The following is a 16,242-nucleotide window of genomic DNA, read 5'->3' on the forward strand; positions in this document are numbered from 1 at the left end:
AAAAAAAAAAAAAAAAAAAAAAAAAAAAAAAAGAAAAAGAAAAAAAAAAAGAAAAAAAAAACCCCTACATGACTGTTTCCATGCTGGTATGCACTATACATGAAAAACAATGAATCACATAGCCATTTATTTATGCAATGCATATACGCTCGTAATTTCTAGAAGAGGTTTCTCTATGGTATCTCACCTTTCTTGAGGAGGTAAAGGATTTATTGGACATGACCTTAACGTATCACCCTTTCACCAATGCAAAATCCCCGTCATGGAAAAATTTCATTATGTTTTTTTTTTTTTGTTTTTGTGGAAAGGAAGAAAGAAATCAAAGAGTATTCACATCTCTTCGACAATGTTATTTACCACTTGTCTAATACATTTTCCTATAGTCACGCCTCCCTTCTTATAAATTGAGAAGTTTTATGGATAACGTTTTTTTGTGAATTTCAATCATCAATAAAATTGTCTCTTATTAAAAAAAACAATTATAAATTTTGTTTTTATTAATAAATTTTCTTTTTCTAGGTGATTTTGTTTTCACCAGCTTGTTGCTTATTGCTTGTTGCAGGCATTTAATGCACATAGTTTTTGTCCACTACTTGGAAGTAAAGGTAATCTGGTGCTTTACTTGTTCGTTCTTTCTGCTTTTTAATTGGTATCATTTTTCTTACTGCTATTGTTTTAATTTTAACTTATTTCCATGAAAATTTATTTTTGAATCTTGCGATTCGTATTTTTGTACAAGGCTATGAGGTGATATGGTCCCTAGTATGTTGGTTTTGGTTCAACTAGGATATGCTTTCTCTTCTTTCATTTTCCATTTTGGTGTGAAAAAACTGGCTTCCTTCTTTAGGCGGGAAACGCATAAAACACGCTAACAAAAGTATAACTCAATGGATTAAGGCAAGGTTTGAAGTTTAAGAAGAGGTCCAAATTTCCACTCTCTCATGTTGTTAAACTAAAAGATATGTAAATAAAAGAACATACTTTAAAATAACTAGATATATTGATTCATAGCGAGGCATTAAGATGAACCAATCAAGTTGTTGAGGTGACGAAATGGCCAAAAGAATGCATACCCTTTGACTATTTTGATTTGATGAAAGTGGTTTGTTTAAAAAAAGACTGCCAATTTTGACTATTTTACTATGTCTACTACATAGGCTTTAAAAACATTGAAGACCACTTTATAGAATTTGTCAATTCTATTAGGAACGATAGTAGTGATGTGAAAGATATCGTCTTCGAATTTTTGTTCTAGTGGCAATTGATAGGGGTGATGTTTTAAAATTACTTTTAATTAACTATTTTTTAGAAAATACTTAGATTATACAAATCCTGATCCGTATAATGTTTTTGATTAAAAATGGAGGCTTATACCTCATACCGCCTTGAGGCTTATGCTTCACCTCTTCAAGAACGAGGAAAAGCCTCGAGGCCGTCGTTAGTCTTCTAAACCATTGGGCCCAACAGAAAAGACAAATGCCTTAAAACCCAATACAAAGTGTTCACCTACCAAGCAAACCTGTGAAACAAAGTATTTGACTTTCTTTGGGATTTTTAGCCTTTCACATCAAGGTAAAGGAGGTACTCTAGAAAACATAGCACTTTCGTTTTGACAAAGTCATGTCGGACACTGATACATTCAGACATGTTCCGAACAGTTGTCCAACATGCGACACTGTATATCTTTTTTTGTTTGGAACATGTAATGGACAATCCCCCGACACATTGCAACCTTTCTTCTTAAGAAGCCCACTTAAACCCAAAAAAAAAGAAAAAAAAGAAAAAAAAGAGAAAAGCCCAGCCCTTTATTTATTTTTATTACAATAATACTAACAAAATCAAAATTCTAATTGTATGATCAAATTTTAAATCAGGGTAATAGAACCAATATTGGAGCTGTTGTTGAGACAGATGAGGTTTCATCAAGCTCACAGAAGAGCAGTCCTATGAGTTCTAGCTATTCCAGCAGTCGTAATCAAGCAGCTTTTGAAAATGCAGATTCCCCCAGCCCAACCAGCACTGTGACATCATCATATGAAGATGCTGATACTGGTATTTTCCTTCTCCTTGGTTATTTATTTCTTGCTTTTATGTATGGTCTCTAGGTCTGGAGGTTATTTTATTCACTGGAAGAAAAACGTTAAATGCGTACTTTGTTCATTGATCTTAGTTACCGATGTTTTTACTCTACATTTATTATGAAGGTTGCTACTTAAATTTGCAATTTTGTGCAGAAGACACTTACCAAGAAACTTCAAGATTTCACTCATTTCCAACATCACCACTAATGAACAATGGTCTTCTGGTGAATAAAAAAGAAGCTGGTCCATCAAATATTTACTATCCACATTCCTCTTCCAGTAAGCCCAGTTTAATTCTTTTCTTCCTAACTTATGTTACACTAGTAAACATATATAATTTTTTAATCAAGTTCTCCCTGATAGAAGCCTTGACATTATTTGACGTTTCAAAATGTTGACTTGTGTAATACTCCAGATAATATTGAAGCTTGGCCATCGGCTCCTGCCGTGGAATATGTACCCCAAGTTCAGAAAGATGGACTTGGGAGTAGTGATGGTGGTACAGGTGTGATTGGTTCTCAGAAGACACTCACCTCTGCCTCGTGGGAAGAGATCTTTCAACAATGCACAACTGGATTTCAAACAGTACCTTCTCAGGTTTTAAACTCTTGGATTGAACCTTTATCTTCTGGAACTGTCCTTGGACAGGAGAATTCAATTCCTGGCAAGCTTTTAGCCGGTAATAATGCTATTAAAGAGGACTTTAAGAGCTCACTGACAATGGCATCGAACTGTCAGGTATTTAGAAGTTTTTTTCATTTATATTTCTTTGTTCTTTAATCCTATCTGTATATCTGGTTAAAGAAAATATGTCAATCTGCATAGGCTTCAAACTCGTCCCAAGAACACCCTAGGATTGGTTGGGTTTTGATAGAATAGATTGGGAGGTGAGGTTTAGTTGTAGAAAGCTTACCTGCCTGGCATTGTATCACAGAAGAATAAGTGATTCTTAGCCTGGCCTGTTATTATATTTTTTCTGTCTTGAACTGTACTTATAATTTAATGACTGTGTAGTGTTAACGAGCTACTGCCATTATTAAATGACTGTAATTGGACGTTACTTATCAGTGGTTCACTTATTCGCATATCTGTTCTGTTTCCCCTCTAGATAACCAACTTCCCCTCTATAAGGATGAAGATATATTATTAAAAAAAAATAATGTAAAGAGATGAGTTGTTGTCAGTCCTTTGGCTTATTCTGGCGATAAACTTTATGAATGGAGTGATAGTACGCACAAATTATTAAGCTGCTTCCAAAGTTTCAACCATTTTTTGGATGTAGGCTTGTATGAGCTGGTTGCGTTAGGGAAGGTTGGATTCTTTAGGTACAAATGACACACAAATGACACACAAATATCTTTGATCACCTTGCCATTTATCTTGAATGGAGGTTCTTCTATTCGATCGTGTTCTTGCTCATCTGTTGAGCTATTTAAAACCCTTCAATTCAAATGAATTTAATTCAATTATGCTCTGCAGATAGTTGTTTATAACGTTTTCTGGATTCAACTACAGGTTCCTTTTGAAGACAATACTTCATCCTTTTCAAAAGGGCACGTTGACCAGTTTCCAGATTTATATTCAGTTTATGATATCAATGGCAAGTTAACTGAGCAGAAATCTCATAACGCAACTTTTGGAAGCGGTCATGCTCATCCTAGCATAGAGAATAAGGAGCTTTTTTCAAAAAACTTCGAACCACAGTTCAATGAAGGAGAATTGTATTCTGCAACTAGGTTGAATTCTGAAAATGATATATCTAAAGAAGGTTCCATCAGCTATTCTTTGGCTTTGAAACAATCATTAGTAGATGGAGAGGAGAGTTTGAAGAAAGTCGACAGTTTCTCACGGTGGGTATCTAGAGAGCTTGTGGAAGTTGATGATTTGCACATGCATCCATCATCTGGCTTGTCTTGGAGCACTGTAGAATGTGGTGATATGGTGGATGATTCGTCATTAAGCCCTTCTCTTTCTGAAGACCAGCTTTTCAGTATAACAGACTTTTCTCCGAAGTCGACACTTCTAGATTTAGAAACCGAGGTAAATAAATGTTTGAAAAAACTGAAAAAAAGTTACTGTGAATCAAGCTTGAGGGGAAAAAAAAAAAAACGTCTTAAGTTTTTGAAATTTATTGGTTTCTGTCTCCATTTTTCTACAGTTTCTTATTTACTTGTCACTTTTTCCCCTCTAAATACGCGAGACATTGAAAATTTTGTTCCGAAAACTAAATTCTCTTTTTTCATTAAACCCAAACAGGTTGTGATTATAGGAAAGTTTCTGGGGAACAATCATGCCACAAAATGTTACTGGTCATGTATGTTTGGGGAAGTTGAGGTTCCTGCAGAGGTTTTGGCTGATGGGATTCTGTGCTGTCACGCACCACCACATAGTGTTGGGCAAGTCCCTTTTTATGTTACATGTTCCAACAGATTAGCTTGCAGCGAGGTGCGTGAATTTGATTACCTGGCAGACTCTGCTCAAGATGTAGATGTTACCAATGTATATACCGCTGGTGCTACAGAAGAATTACATATGCATTTGCGGTTTGAGAGGCTACTATCCACTAGATCTTCAGATCCTCCAAATAATCTCTCAGAAGGTGCCTTGGAGAAACGGAACTTAATCAAAAAGCTCATCTCAATAAAAGAAGAAGAAGATTGTTATGGGGAAGAGCCAAATTCTCAGAATGATCAAAATCAGCATCAAAGCAAGGAATCTCTTTTTGTAAAGCTGATGAAAGAAAAGCTGTACTCATGGCTTATACGTAAAGTAATTGAAGATGGAAAAGGTCCTAATATATTGGATGATAAGGGACAGGGATTAATTCATTTAGCTGCAGCTCTTGGCTATGATTGGGCAATCAGACCAATTGTAGCTACTGGAGTGAGTCTGAATTTCAGAGACGTTAATGGATGGACTGCTGTTCATTGGGCAGCATTCTATGGCAGGCAAGAACGTTTAAACTCCTGAATGAAAGCCCTTTCTATCATGCTAATCAGACTCATCTAAAAAGAATGCTTGGTTCCTATTTCTTTGAATATCAAAAAGCCTTTTTTTCCTCCCAAGTCACCATAAAAACTTAGGGTGCTAATCCTGGATTGTTTCATGCAGGGAGTTGACAGTTGGAACTCTTATAACTTTGGGCGCCGATCCTGGATTGCCGTCAGATCCATCTCCAGGCAATCCTTCGGGCACAACGCCTGCAGACCTTGCTTCTGTAAGGGGACAGAAGGGGATCGCTGGTTTTCTAGCGGAGTCGTCATTGACCAGCTACATCTCATCTGTATCAATGGCAGATACCAAAAAAGATGGTGTGCTAGACGCTTCAGAAGGGAAAGCTGTGTATACCGCTGCTGAACGAAAGGCAACACCAATAAATGATGGTTTTATGCCTGGTGATTTGTCCTTGAAGGATTCGTTGACTGCTGTCTGCAATGCTACTCAAGCTGCTGATCGTATACATCTGATGTTTCGAGTAAAGTCATTTCAGAGAAAGCAATTATCAGAGCGTGGAGCTGATGAATTTGGATACTCAGATGATAGTGCTATTTCGGTTGTCGCTGCCAGGGCACGCAAGTCTCGACTGAGTAACAGCCCAGACCATGCTGCTGCAGTTCACATACAGAAAAAGTTCCGTGGTTGGAAAATGAGAAAAGAATTCTTGCTTATACGTCAAAGAATAGTGAAAATTCAGGTTTGCACTCTCCCATACTCATTTAATAAGCTCCATTATATTGAAGACGTTAGTGAATTATGACTATTTAATGATTCTTAATATTTGCTTGGTAGGAATTATTTTTAGAAAATAGAAAATCAAGGAAAAAATTATACTGCTCTTTTTTACTTTCTTGATTTATGACTAAAGAACTTAACTTCCGTCTGCGACATAAAACCGAAAACTAACTTCGAATGTCCATAATTGCAAGGCCATTGTGAGAGGACACCAGGTGAGGAAGCAATACAAAAAGATCGTCTGGTCGGTAGGAATATTAGACAAGATTATTTTGAGATGGAGACGGAAGGGGAGTGGTTTGCGAGGCTTCCGATCAGATACAGTTGCCAAGACTCCGCCCTCTGTGGTGATGGAACCACGTGAAGAGGACGACGAAGATTTTTTGAAGAAAGGAAGAAGACAGACTGAGGAAAGATTTCAAAAAGCACTTACTAGAGTCAAGTCCATGGCTCAGTATCCTGAGGGACGGGACCAATACCGTAGGCTACTTACCGTGGTTCAAAAGTGCCGAGAAACCAAGGTATTGATATCTGCCATCATTCATTATCAGAATCTAGTTTCTGTTTCCTTCTATGTATATAGTTGAGAATTCTATATCTGTCACTTATATCAGATTAAGAACCCTAACATAATAGTATTGGATTAAATTGGGTTGCTAGATAATTATCATTTTGCCTGTTAGCTTATGGCAATGTGTCAGATGGCACGTTGCTCGACTCTTTCGTGTTAATATTTCTGTATATGAGCTATTTGTTGGATAAATTTTAACTTCAATAGCGTATTATTCTCGACGTTGAAGGGTTAATATGTTTAGTACTTGGGTTAATTTTCTTGTACTAACAAATTCTGTAATGAAACTGATCATTGTATATTGATGAGTTGTTCTGTTTGCAAATATTGATCAGGTGAGTAATATAAGTATTACTAGTACTTCAGAAGAGATAATAGAAGGTGATGACATGATTGATATCGACTCACTGCTGGATGATGATGCTTTGATGTCTATGACATTTGATTGAGAAACTGGTGGTGTTATCAATCAGCCTACTGTGCTCTCATGCTCCTAACTTCAGCTTCTCCCTGTAAATACAGCTCTCTAACTAATGTATGAGATTCAGGTCTTTATATTATGAACACTTACTGTTGGCTGCCTCCCAAAAGGGTATAGATTTTATAGGTCGTTAATAGGCTTACCTGATGTCGTAATTTATGGAGAAGATCCCGACATTATGTCGATCGATTGAATTTGAACCGACTTTGTATATGGAAAGAACACTTAATACTGCTACATTCTGTATGTTTTAGTGTCATATTTTGAAGGTAATTTTGATGTTTGTTCGTATTGGTCACTCCATTTACTTTTCTACTCTCCTTGAAGAAATTTGAGGACTGCTAGCAGGCGTGTCGATTAGAGAGAGGTTTCCACATCTTTATAAAGAATGCTTCATTTTTCTCTCCAACCGATGTGGGATCTCACAATCCACCCTCCTTTGGGGGTCCAGCGTCCTCGTTGGTACTCGTCCCTCCAATTGACGTGGGACCTCACTTCTTCCTTTCTTTTTTCTTTTGGGAACAGCAAGGCTTAAAAGTTTAGCCTCATGCTTCTGGAGTGGCTTATAACTTCGTGAACTTCTTGATGAACTTTTGTACGTATCACTCTCTGAGTTCGTTAATTGTCAATTTGACAGATGAGTTGACTCACTACACTCTTTGTTTGGCACAGTTACAGGGTTGTGTGACATACTTTATGTTGTTCAGCACCTGTTAGTTCTTGGTAGAGAACGAGTTCTGTGGGTCTTAAATACATTGCTTTTGCTTTTGCTTTTACTATTCATATGGCTGGGAAACAATTGGTTGTTGAAGAACTGAATGTGGTTCAGGCTAATCTTGTCAATCTCTAAATTTCTCATGCAGATTGAAGATATCAGAGATCAGGGGATTGTTTCCTGTAACAACTCCAAATTGGTGCAGTCTCAGACATCAATGCCAGGTAAAGCAGTTTTAATGTTTCATGAGAAGATGTTCGTCTTGTGCTTCACCTCATGCTCTTGATTATGCCTAGGCAAACTTGGTTTCAAAACGTACTCGTTATTAAAATGTTCGAGAATGTTTTGCTTTGAAGTCTAGAATATTTGTCGTCAAAAGCTTTCAAATGCTCATTCTCATTTTCATCTCCAACTTGAATACTCTTATTGTGAGAGTCTATATCGATTTGAGAGAGGAACAAAGCCTTTTTTATAAGGGTGTGGGTCTTCTCTCCCTAGTGGATGCGTTTTAAAATACTTAACGGGCCAAAATAGATAATATCTGCTAGTGGTGGGTTTGAGCTGTTACAAATGGTGTCAGAGCCAGACACTGAGTGGTGTGCCAGCGAGGATGCTGGACTCTCAAGGGGATGAATTTTGAGATCTTACATCGATTGGAGATTGGAGAGTGGATTGAAACATTCCTTATAAGAATGTGGAAACCTTTTTCTAGCTGAGGTTGACGGTGATACATAACGGATTAAAACGGATAATATCTACTAGCGGTGGACTTGGGCTGTTATACATAACGAGCTAAAATGAAGTCAAGAAGCTCTCTTGCAACAGCCACAGCAGACCCACGAGAAGAACCTCCAGGTACAAACGATGGCATCCATAGTTCTCCACTCCCCAGTAATCCTAAAGTAACAATCGAACAAACACCTCAAAAACATTGGAAACTAAACGAACAATGGCTTACCCAAAACCCAATTCATCCATAACATAACAGTCTTCCCAACACAAGCAGCACCATTCTTGAGCCGAACACTCACCACCCCATCAGTCTTTTCAGCAACATGGATTGCCAAACCCCGTCACATAGCCTTTCACGTCGATTCTAAAGCAACACACCAAAACAAACGATCGAGAAACCAAACCCCCCATGAGAGATTAACAAACATGTTAGGAATAACAGATCTACACAATGATACGATATTGTCCACTTTAAGCATAAGCTCTCATGGCTTTGCTACTTTCCCAAAAGGCATAGTTAGTATTATTTGATTATAAACCTATGATCATTCTTTAATATAGAACCAAACATTAATACAAAATCAAACATCAGAGAGAGATAAGGAGAGTACTAACACGTCCTTGACAGCGAAAGTGAGCCAGCAAGGGGCTGTCCGGTGGCGGGGAGCGGAGGCTGAGGGAACGGTTGAAGCTCAAATCGATCGACAAAAGCACCAAATTCATCTCTTCACAAGTTTTTTCCATTTCTTCGCCTTCGGGTATCTGCAAGAATCACGATTCAGGCTACACCGACCCCAATAACGACCCAAAGTTTGGGGTTAGAAGCATTGGGTTGTAAGAGCTTCAGGGGCTTCGACATGAATCAGGAGGGGTTTGAAATGAGTATGAACAGAGGGTTTTAGGAAGGTTTTGCAGGTGATCATAGAATGTTTGAATATAATAAAATAAGGACTTTTAATACAATAATCATATTAATTTATTATTTTATTACATCTATATTTTTTTTTAAAAATACCCTTTTAATTTTTATTTCAGAATTTTATTAATATCCTGAAACTTTTTAATTATTTTTTTAAAAAAATTTAAAAATATTTTTACTGTTGGTATCCTATTTCAAAAATACACTTAAATTAGTTTGGGTCTATTAATTTATTTTTGAAACGAATTCAATTTTAATATATATTTTAAAAAATTATCTTTCAAATAATAAAAATACGACGGAGAATAAATAATAAAAAATGAATTAGAATAATATAAAGATAAAACAAATATATGTATGTATAAAAAAATTATATATTTTCGGTATATAATTTTTCATAAAATTTTAATTTATTTTAACACAACCTTATCCATATAAGTTTAAATTGTAATTGGAAGGTAAGTAAAATATTATCATAAAATAAAAAAAAAACTGTTATTTAATATTCATAATTAATTAATTAGCAATTAAAAAGTGCAAATGACTTCATTCCAACACCCCACGCGCTACACGAAGCGCGTAATATCATCACACGTGTCATGCATTTGCCACAAGTCCATTTAATAACCGTCCACGTGTCTGAGATTTCTCTCTCATACACCAAATTACGTTCCCTCGCAGCCGCGCGCGGCATTAATGGCGAAGAAAGCTTGTTCAAGGTTCCTCTCTCTCTGGCTTGGCATTAACGAAGAATAAGAACGAACGCTTCTTCTCTTTCTGCGATTTTCTTCATCTTTGAAGCTTTGATGGTGAGGGATTTAGTGATCACCTCTGCGGTTGGAGGATTCGAATGGTGGAATCAAATTGATGAGTCGGAGGATTGGCAGAAGGGGATTTACTACACTTTGTCTGCTTCTTATGGCCTCATCTCGATCATTGCCTTAGTACTCCACTTTTCTCCAATTCTTACTGTTCTTTTGTTCTGTATGTTATGAAATTCATGAGTTGTTTAAAGCGTTTTTTTGGTTGAGTTCGTATCTTATATCACGTATCAGCAATTAACAGAAATGAGATATTATCTCATATTTGTTTATTTTTTTGAAGTTCTTAAGTAACATAGACTTGTGGATGTGCTGTGTGCTTATAAACATGGTTAGAACTGATTTTTGTAGCTTAATTTTAACATATTATTTGGCTTCCGCACTCATATGAGTTGAGATTTAATCCTAAGTTGATTAAGAGTCACCAATTAGTGTAAAAAATTATTTTGAAATCAAAAAGAATTTCCGTAGTGTTGTAGTGGAGAATGTTTTTGGAGCATTTATGAATCTCAGTATAGCTATCACACGTTGGTTAGGAAACACAATAGATAAATTTGATGAATGCGAGTCACTAGCACAACCCTTGGACACCTTACAAATGTTGCAGTTGTGCTTCATTGTTGCTGGTGCATACACGTTGAACAAACGTTGTTGCTCTAGGATGGAGGAGGTGCTTTTCCACCTTCCATTTTGTTACTAGGGTTTTAGTCTCTGGTTCTCTGCTTTTTCTGCCACCTTGCTACCTGGGGGATTTGATTGGATAGAGAGGAGAATTTTCAATAGTGTTGAGAGGTCTCGGTAAGATATTTAGTTTTGTGTTAGATTACTTCTCCGGGCATCAGTATTAGAGGAATTTCGTAGGATTGTCTAGACATGGTTCTCTTTGAGTGTATTTTATTTTTTTTTTTTGGTATAGACAGTTAATAGCTCCTTTTGTTACAATATGTACTTTCATATTCTCAATGAAAGTATTTCTCAATAAAAAAATGATATACTAAAATTAAACCACTTAGCTGTCTAGAGGAAAAAGAACACACTTATGTTTTTTTTATAATTAACGACTAAAGTAATTGCTCAAGTTTCCAGGTTCAACTTATTCGGATTCAAGTACGAGTGCCCGAATTCGAGTGGACAACACAAAAGGGGTTCCATTTGATGAATTTCGTTGTAAATGGATGTAAGATTGTATATTTATTATTTTTCATTTTAGTTTTAAGACTCTACATGATGAGTTAATGCTACCTTATTCTTATTTTCGTTTTGACAGTGAGGGCTATTCTCTTTGGGCTTTATAAGAGTGTTTTCCTCATCAGACCGAAGGTAGGTTTCTTATAGTAATTGTCACAATGCCAACTAGATTGTCTTAAACTCTTAATACCCTATTGAAGCCATGATTATCACTTGATGTTTGAGTAAGTTTAGAACTCATTTTGATATTGTCTTCGGATTATCTATGAGTTTTATGATAATTTAAACTAGAACTTTTAGTTGATCTTATTTTAAGTACCTTCCCTTTGTCATTAGCTTACATGTTAATTCCAAACATTTCCAGAATATTCAATTTGCTCATTCAGCGAAGCTTTCATCAAAACACTATTATTACATGAACAAAAGTGAAGGGAGAGAATAAAAAATTTAATTACAGATATCAATGCACAACTAGATTATTTATTTATTTATTGTTTGTACTTGTATTTGTATTTGTATTTTTGGAAATACCATATTGAAATTTATTTATTTTCAAACTACGGACATCCAGAAGGCTTTCTGAGCTGAAATTTTTAAATAAACACAAACAAACAAAAGCCTTGTTTCCTGCTTCCTGTTGGACCGTTGGTCGTAAAAATCTTGGGATTTCTTCCCCAACACTCGGAACCATGGTAATTTTAGATAACGATTTGTTGCATTATGTAATTTTGTTACCCATCACAATCCACAGACAGCAGAGGATCCTATTCCCATATAAAAAAGGCTAGTCCGTATATAAATTTAAAATTGATAATCAAGATATTCAGTGAGACACACGTTTCTTTTCCCTTATGCAACTGTGATTATATTCACTGATCTATATGGCTTGAAACTTTCTTGCTGGTAAAGGCTCTTGAAATGGTAGTTATGGAGGTTCCTGGACTTCTATTTTTTTCAACGTACACACTACTTGTTCTATTTTGGGCAGAGATCTACTATCAGGTAATTTGTTATTATGATTATAGTTCGAAGTTATATCACTTATTATATCATTTCTGCGCAAGATTCATCATTGGTAATCCGTATAGGTGATTATTTTTCTTTCAGGCGCGAAGTCTTCCGATTGACAGACTTAAACCTACTTACTGTATCATCAATGGAGTTATATATGTTATACAGGTAAGATAGACAATGTCGCAACCAGAAGTCGGCAGTACTATGTGAAAAACATATTGAACTGAATTTGGTTGATTTGTTTACATTCAGCTTTATTTAAATTATTTGTCATCATGTTTCAGATCTGCATTTGGATATTTGTGATGTTAAACAAATCTCCTGGTGCAGTTATTGGTGCTAAGCTTTTCTTTTCAGGTTTCAGCTCGAAACCCGTATTCTTCTCTCTTATATCAAAAGCAAATGCTTTTTTTTTAAAAAAATTATTTGCTTTAGAAATGCAATATTTAATTTATGTCCATTTTTAACTGGAATCTTTTGGCTTCCACATCCTAGTTTACGGAGGCAATGTAATTTTTTTTCTTCGTTATTTCTAGTGGTTTCATTGTCTGCTGCACTGGGTTTCCTGATATATGGTGGGAGGTAATATATGTTTATGAATTGAGGAGCTGCGGTTAATCATGTTCCACTCTAAACAACTACTCTCTTAACAGGTTATTTGTCATGCTGAGGCAATTCCCAATTGAATCTAGAGGACGCCAAAAAAAGTTGTATGAGGTTGGTTTTTTGATGTGATTTTTTAAAATTCTTTTTGTTGACCATAGTTTCTATAGGATTAGAAATAACCGAAGCAACAAAGGCACGTATATCATTTCATCTTTTAAGTATACATAATTTTTCAATGTTGTCTCTAATGTCCTGAAAGTACTGATTTATTCCCGTGTATTTTACAAGTTTACCCTGCTCAATGATGGTGTTGAAATTAAATATTAGAGGGGAGTCTTGACATTTTTTTTGAAAAAACAATGTGGCCTACACATTTTTTTTTTGAAAACAGTGCCCTACATGTGTTGATACAAGGCATTTCATAGCTCATTTGGTACTGAATTAGAAAAGTTTTATCCCAGTTAAGAATGGTCATAAGATATTTCATAACTCATTTAGTATTCAATTAGAGAAGTCTACCCCAGTAAGGAAAGACCATAAGATATTTTAAATGCTATGCCACTGTTCCACTATTCAATGTCAACAAGGATTTGTTTGAAAAATTGGAATGAGATAGAACTTTTAAAGCATCAAGGCCATAATTAAGGAAGAGTGTATATTTCAGGGATCAATCATGAATTTAGCCTTTTGAAAGATCAAGATTTTCTGACGTGCTTGTTAATTTCTTTCTTTTTCTATCTGTGCAGGTTGGTTGTGTGACAACAATTTGTTTTACCTGTTTCTTTATACGGTGTTTTGTGGTGAGTTTCCTTTTGGTAAAGGCAATCATGATCCGACATTATTTAAGCAATTAATACACATGTATATTTGTTCATCTTGTAGCTTGCCTTCTCTGCATTTGACAAGGATGCAGATCTTGACGTCCTAGATCATCCCATTCTCAACCTGATATACTACATGGCAAGTTTTAAAATCCCCTAATATCTTTTCTAAGATGAATAGGTTATTCTTTTTTTGTTAAAAGTTCGAGTAAAACAACTGAGGAGGTTAAAAAATGATTCTATTTGCTGGGATTGGTAGGGCCGTTGGCTAACTTTTTTTTCCCCACTTAATGAAACATTAAATTTAACTTATCCTTTTACAGGGAGAAAAAATCCACGAGAAAAATTTACAAATATAATTATGAAGTAGCTTAAACTCAAAAAAGTAATGGGCGCTCCAACTTTCTGTTTAATCCAGAATCTGTCAAAAACTTTCTTTAGCAGGGTATCAATTTATTATAAGTGCACACTGCAGTCATTTGGAGGAGTTTTCATACATCCACATCATGGATTCTGTACATTCGTGGATGATGGTCTTGTAATCAATTTTCAATCCTAGTTTTTAATTTTCTTTCCCCCAGACATGGAATTCGTAAAGTTGCTCCATTGAAGTCTCTTCCCTTTTTGTCACTCCATGATGTTGCTCGACTTCCAAATTAAAATAATTTTCAGATCAAACATAGCTCAAATAAATTGATCTTCACTTAGGTGAGAGGTTATCCAAAGGATATTTTTTTTGTCTTGGAGCCTTCACAACCAGTCTTGAATTTTTTTCTGTCTTCAATATTTTTTTCATGGATTGTTCTCTAAGAAGCACAGATATGGGCATGGGACACGGACATGGCAGGATGCCAACATCTTTAGGACATTAGAATGAAAAAGGTACATAAACAGCATATCGTACGTGTCCAGAAGTATCCAGGCCGACACATGTTTGACATGGACACTGGACCAAAAATGAAAGTGTTTGTGCTTATTAGATTGTCCTTTTCCCTTTGGAAAGTATTGCATGAGTATTCCTTTCCGTCCTTCGTAGTTCTTTTTTTTAGTACAACAAAGAGGGGATTTGAACCTTTGATCTCAAGGGAAGAAGTGAATGTCTTAATGGAAGCTTGACCTTCATAGTTCTTTTGTTAACCATTTTTTTCAATTGATAGTGTTTCTTGGGTGCTCCTAACCATCAAAGTTCCCCTTCCAAGGTGCCTCGCAGGGATGGTACGAAAACAATGATATATAGATAATAAAAATAAAAATAAAGAAAAAGACACAATGTCAGCGTTGTACTGGTTCACCTTGAACAGAATAAGAGAGACATGCTTGTTCATATGCTCACAAAGGCTTTACCTCTCTTAACACTGACCATGTGAAGAGTTCTCATAGGTGTCTACGTGGCTGCTGATGCATATATATTGGCTACCACAAAAGCCATTTTATGGTTAGTGTTTACAAAGAAAGTATTGTCAGCTCCAAGGCACCTTGAAATAAAATTGTGCGTCAAAGTAGGTGCTTCAGTGCTAGGGTGGCGCCTAGGCATTGAGCTCCCAAGCCACCTGCTGTTATGCTACAGCCACGCACTAAACTCTCTTCTTTCCTTTCCTCTCGTGCTTCAATTTGGGCTTCAAAACAGTCCTCAAATGAGTCTCAAACTGAGTTTGATGGGCATTGTATTTTCTATTTGTCGTAGCTCTCTTTCTTCTGTTGGTGAATTGCTGCACATATTCAACTAGAGTACTTTTGTGGGGTTTAATATTCTTTATCGGACTTTCTAATCATGAAAGTTCTTATTTGTTTCTATGATCTTGTTAGCTTATCATTGGAGCAAACTTCCCATTTTCATCTTTTAATTTATTTATAGTTTTTCTTCTCTCTGATAAATTTGATGTGCTTGCTACTGCAGTTGGTAGAGGTTGTTCCTTCAGCATTAGTTCTGTTTATACTGAGGAAACTTCCTCCGAGGCGTATGTCTGATCGGTATCACCCCATTGAATGAAGATCTAAACAGTTTTATGTCAGCAGAGGTTTCCACTCTAATTGTGTATTTTACTATGTGTAGATGACGTTTGTTGTATAGGATTTCGATTATAGATTTCTGTTATCGTCTGTTTGGCTAGATATACTAGTATCCCTTCTAATTTCATCCAAAAGTAGTTCTTTCAGCCAAAAACAAAACATGCCCAAAAGATTACATATGTCATCTAATTTCATCCAAAAGTAGTTCTTTCAGCCAAAAACAAAACATGCCCAAAAGATTACATATGTCAACGTGCATGCTGCTGCAGTTGGTAGAGCAGCCAAAAACAAAACATGCCCAAAAGATTACATATGTCAACGTGCATGCTGCTGCAGTTGGTAGAGGTTGTTCCTTCAGCATTAGTTCTGTTTATACTGAGGAAACTTCCTCCGAGGCGTATGTCTGATCGGTATCACCCCATTGAATGAAGCTCTAAACAGTTTTATGTCAGCAGAGGTTTCCACTCTAATTGTGTATTTTACTATGTGTAGATGACGTTTGTTGAATAGGATTTCGATTATAGATTTCTGTTATCGTCTGTTTGGCTAGA

General features: G+C 36.0%; 2 protein-coding genes across 6 annotated transcripts in view; both read left to right on the forward strand.

Moving 5' to 3' along the window:
• LOC111434677 (calmodulin-binding transcription activator 2-like) overlaps positions 1 to 7,163 on the forward strand; it is a 15,447-nt gene extending 8,284 nt beyond the window's left edge. The window contains exons 5-13 of one of the 3 annotated variants that reach the window (XM_023072147.1): positions 563 to 605; positions 1,875 to 2,052; positions 2,235 to 2,360; positions 2,497 to 2,819; positions 3,597 to 4,121; positions 4,338 to 5,029; positions 5,193 to 5,775; positions 6,008 to 6,334; positions 6,720 to 7,163. In XM_023072147.1, the coding sequence (XP_022927915.1) occupies positions 563 to 605; positions 1,875 to 2,052; positions 2,235 to 2,360; positions 2,497 to 2,819; positions 3,597 to 4,121; positions 4,338 to 5,029; positions 5,193 to 5,775; positions 6,008 to 6,334; positions 6,720 to 6,833 (2,911 nt within the window). In that variant the 3' untranslated portion in view covers positions 6,834 to 7,163. Of the gene's footprint in view, positions 1 to 519; positions 606 to 1,874; positions 2,053 to 2,234; positions 2,361 to 2,496; positions 2,820 to 3,596; positions 4,122 to 4,337; positions 5,030 to 5,192; positions 5,776 to 6,007; positions 6,335 to 6,719 lie in introns of all 3 variants that reach the window. The other 2 variants (XM_023072149.1, XM_023072150.1) reach the window with 2 other exon arrangements.
• A 2,745-nt stretch (positions 7,164 to 9,908) lies between these two features.
• LOC111434684 (tobamovirus multiplication protein 1-like) lies at positions 9,909 to 16,242 on the forward strand. 3 transcript variants are annotated; one of them, XM_023072161.1, is made up of 11 exons: positions 9,909 to 10,175; positions 11,139 to 11,229; positions 11,320 to 11,372; positions 12,150 to 12,242; positions 12,348 to 12,419; positions 12,539 to 12,611; positions 12,791 to 12,836; positions 12,908 to 12,971; positions 13,607 to 13,660; positions 13,743 to 13,820; positions 14,493 to 14,569. In XM_023072161.1, exons 1-11 carry the CDS (start codon positions 10,038 to 10,040, stop codon positions 14,556 to 14,558), a joined length of 828 nt encoding a protein of 275 aa, XP_022927929.1. In that variant the 5' UTR covers positions 9,909 to 10,037; the 3' UTR covers positions 14,559 to 14,569. The 3 variants fall into 3 exon arrangements, with proteins under 3 accessions (XP_022927929.1, XP_022927927.1, XP_022927928.1); XM_023072159.1 differs by lacking the exon at positions 14,493 to 14,569 and adding an exon at positions 16,028 to 16,242 and having other exon boundaries at positions 9,910 to 10,175; XM_023072160.1 differs by lacking the exon at positions 14,493 to 14,569 and adding an exon at positions 15,579 to 15,793 and having other exon boundaries at positions 9,910 to 10,175.

The sequence above is a fragment of the Cucurbita moschata genome, unplaced genomic scaffold (genome assembly GCF_002738365.1).
Source record: "Cucurbita moschata cultivar Rifu unplaced genomic scaffold, Cmos_1.0 Cmo_Scf00045, whole genome shotgun sequence".
NCBI lineage: Eukaryota > Viridiplantae > Streptophyta > Magnoliopsida > Cucurbitales > Cucurbitaceae > Cucurbita > Cucurbita moschata.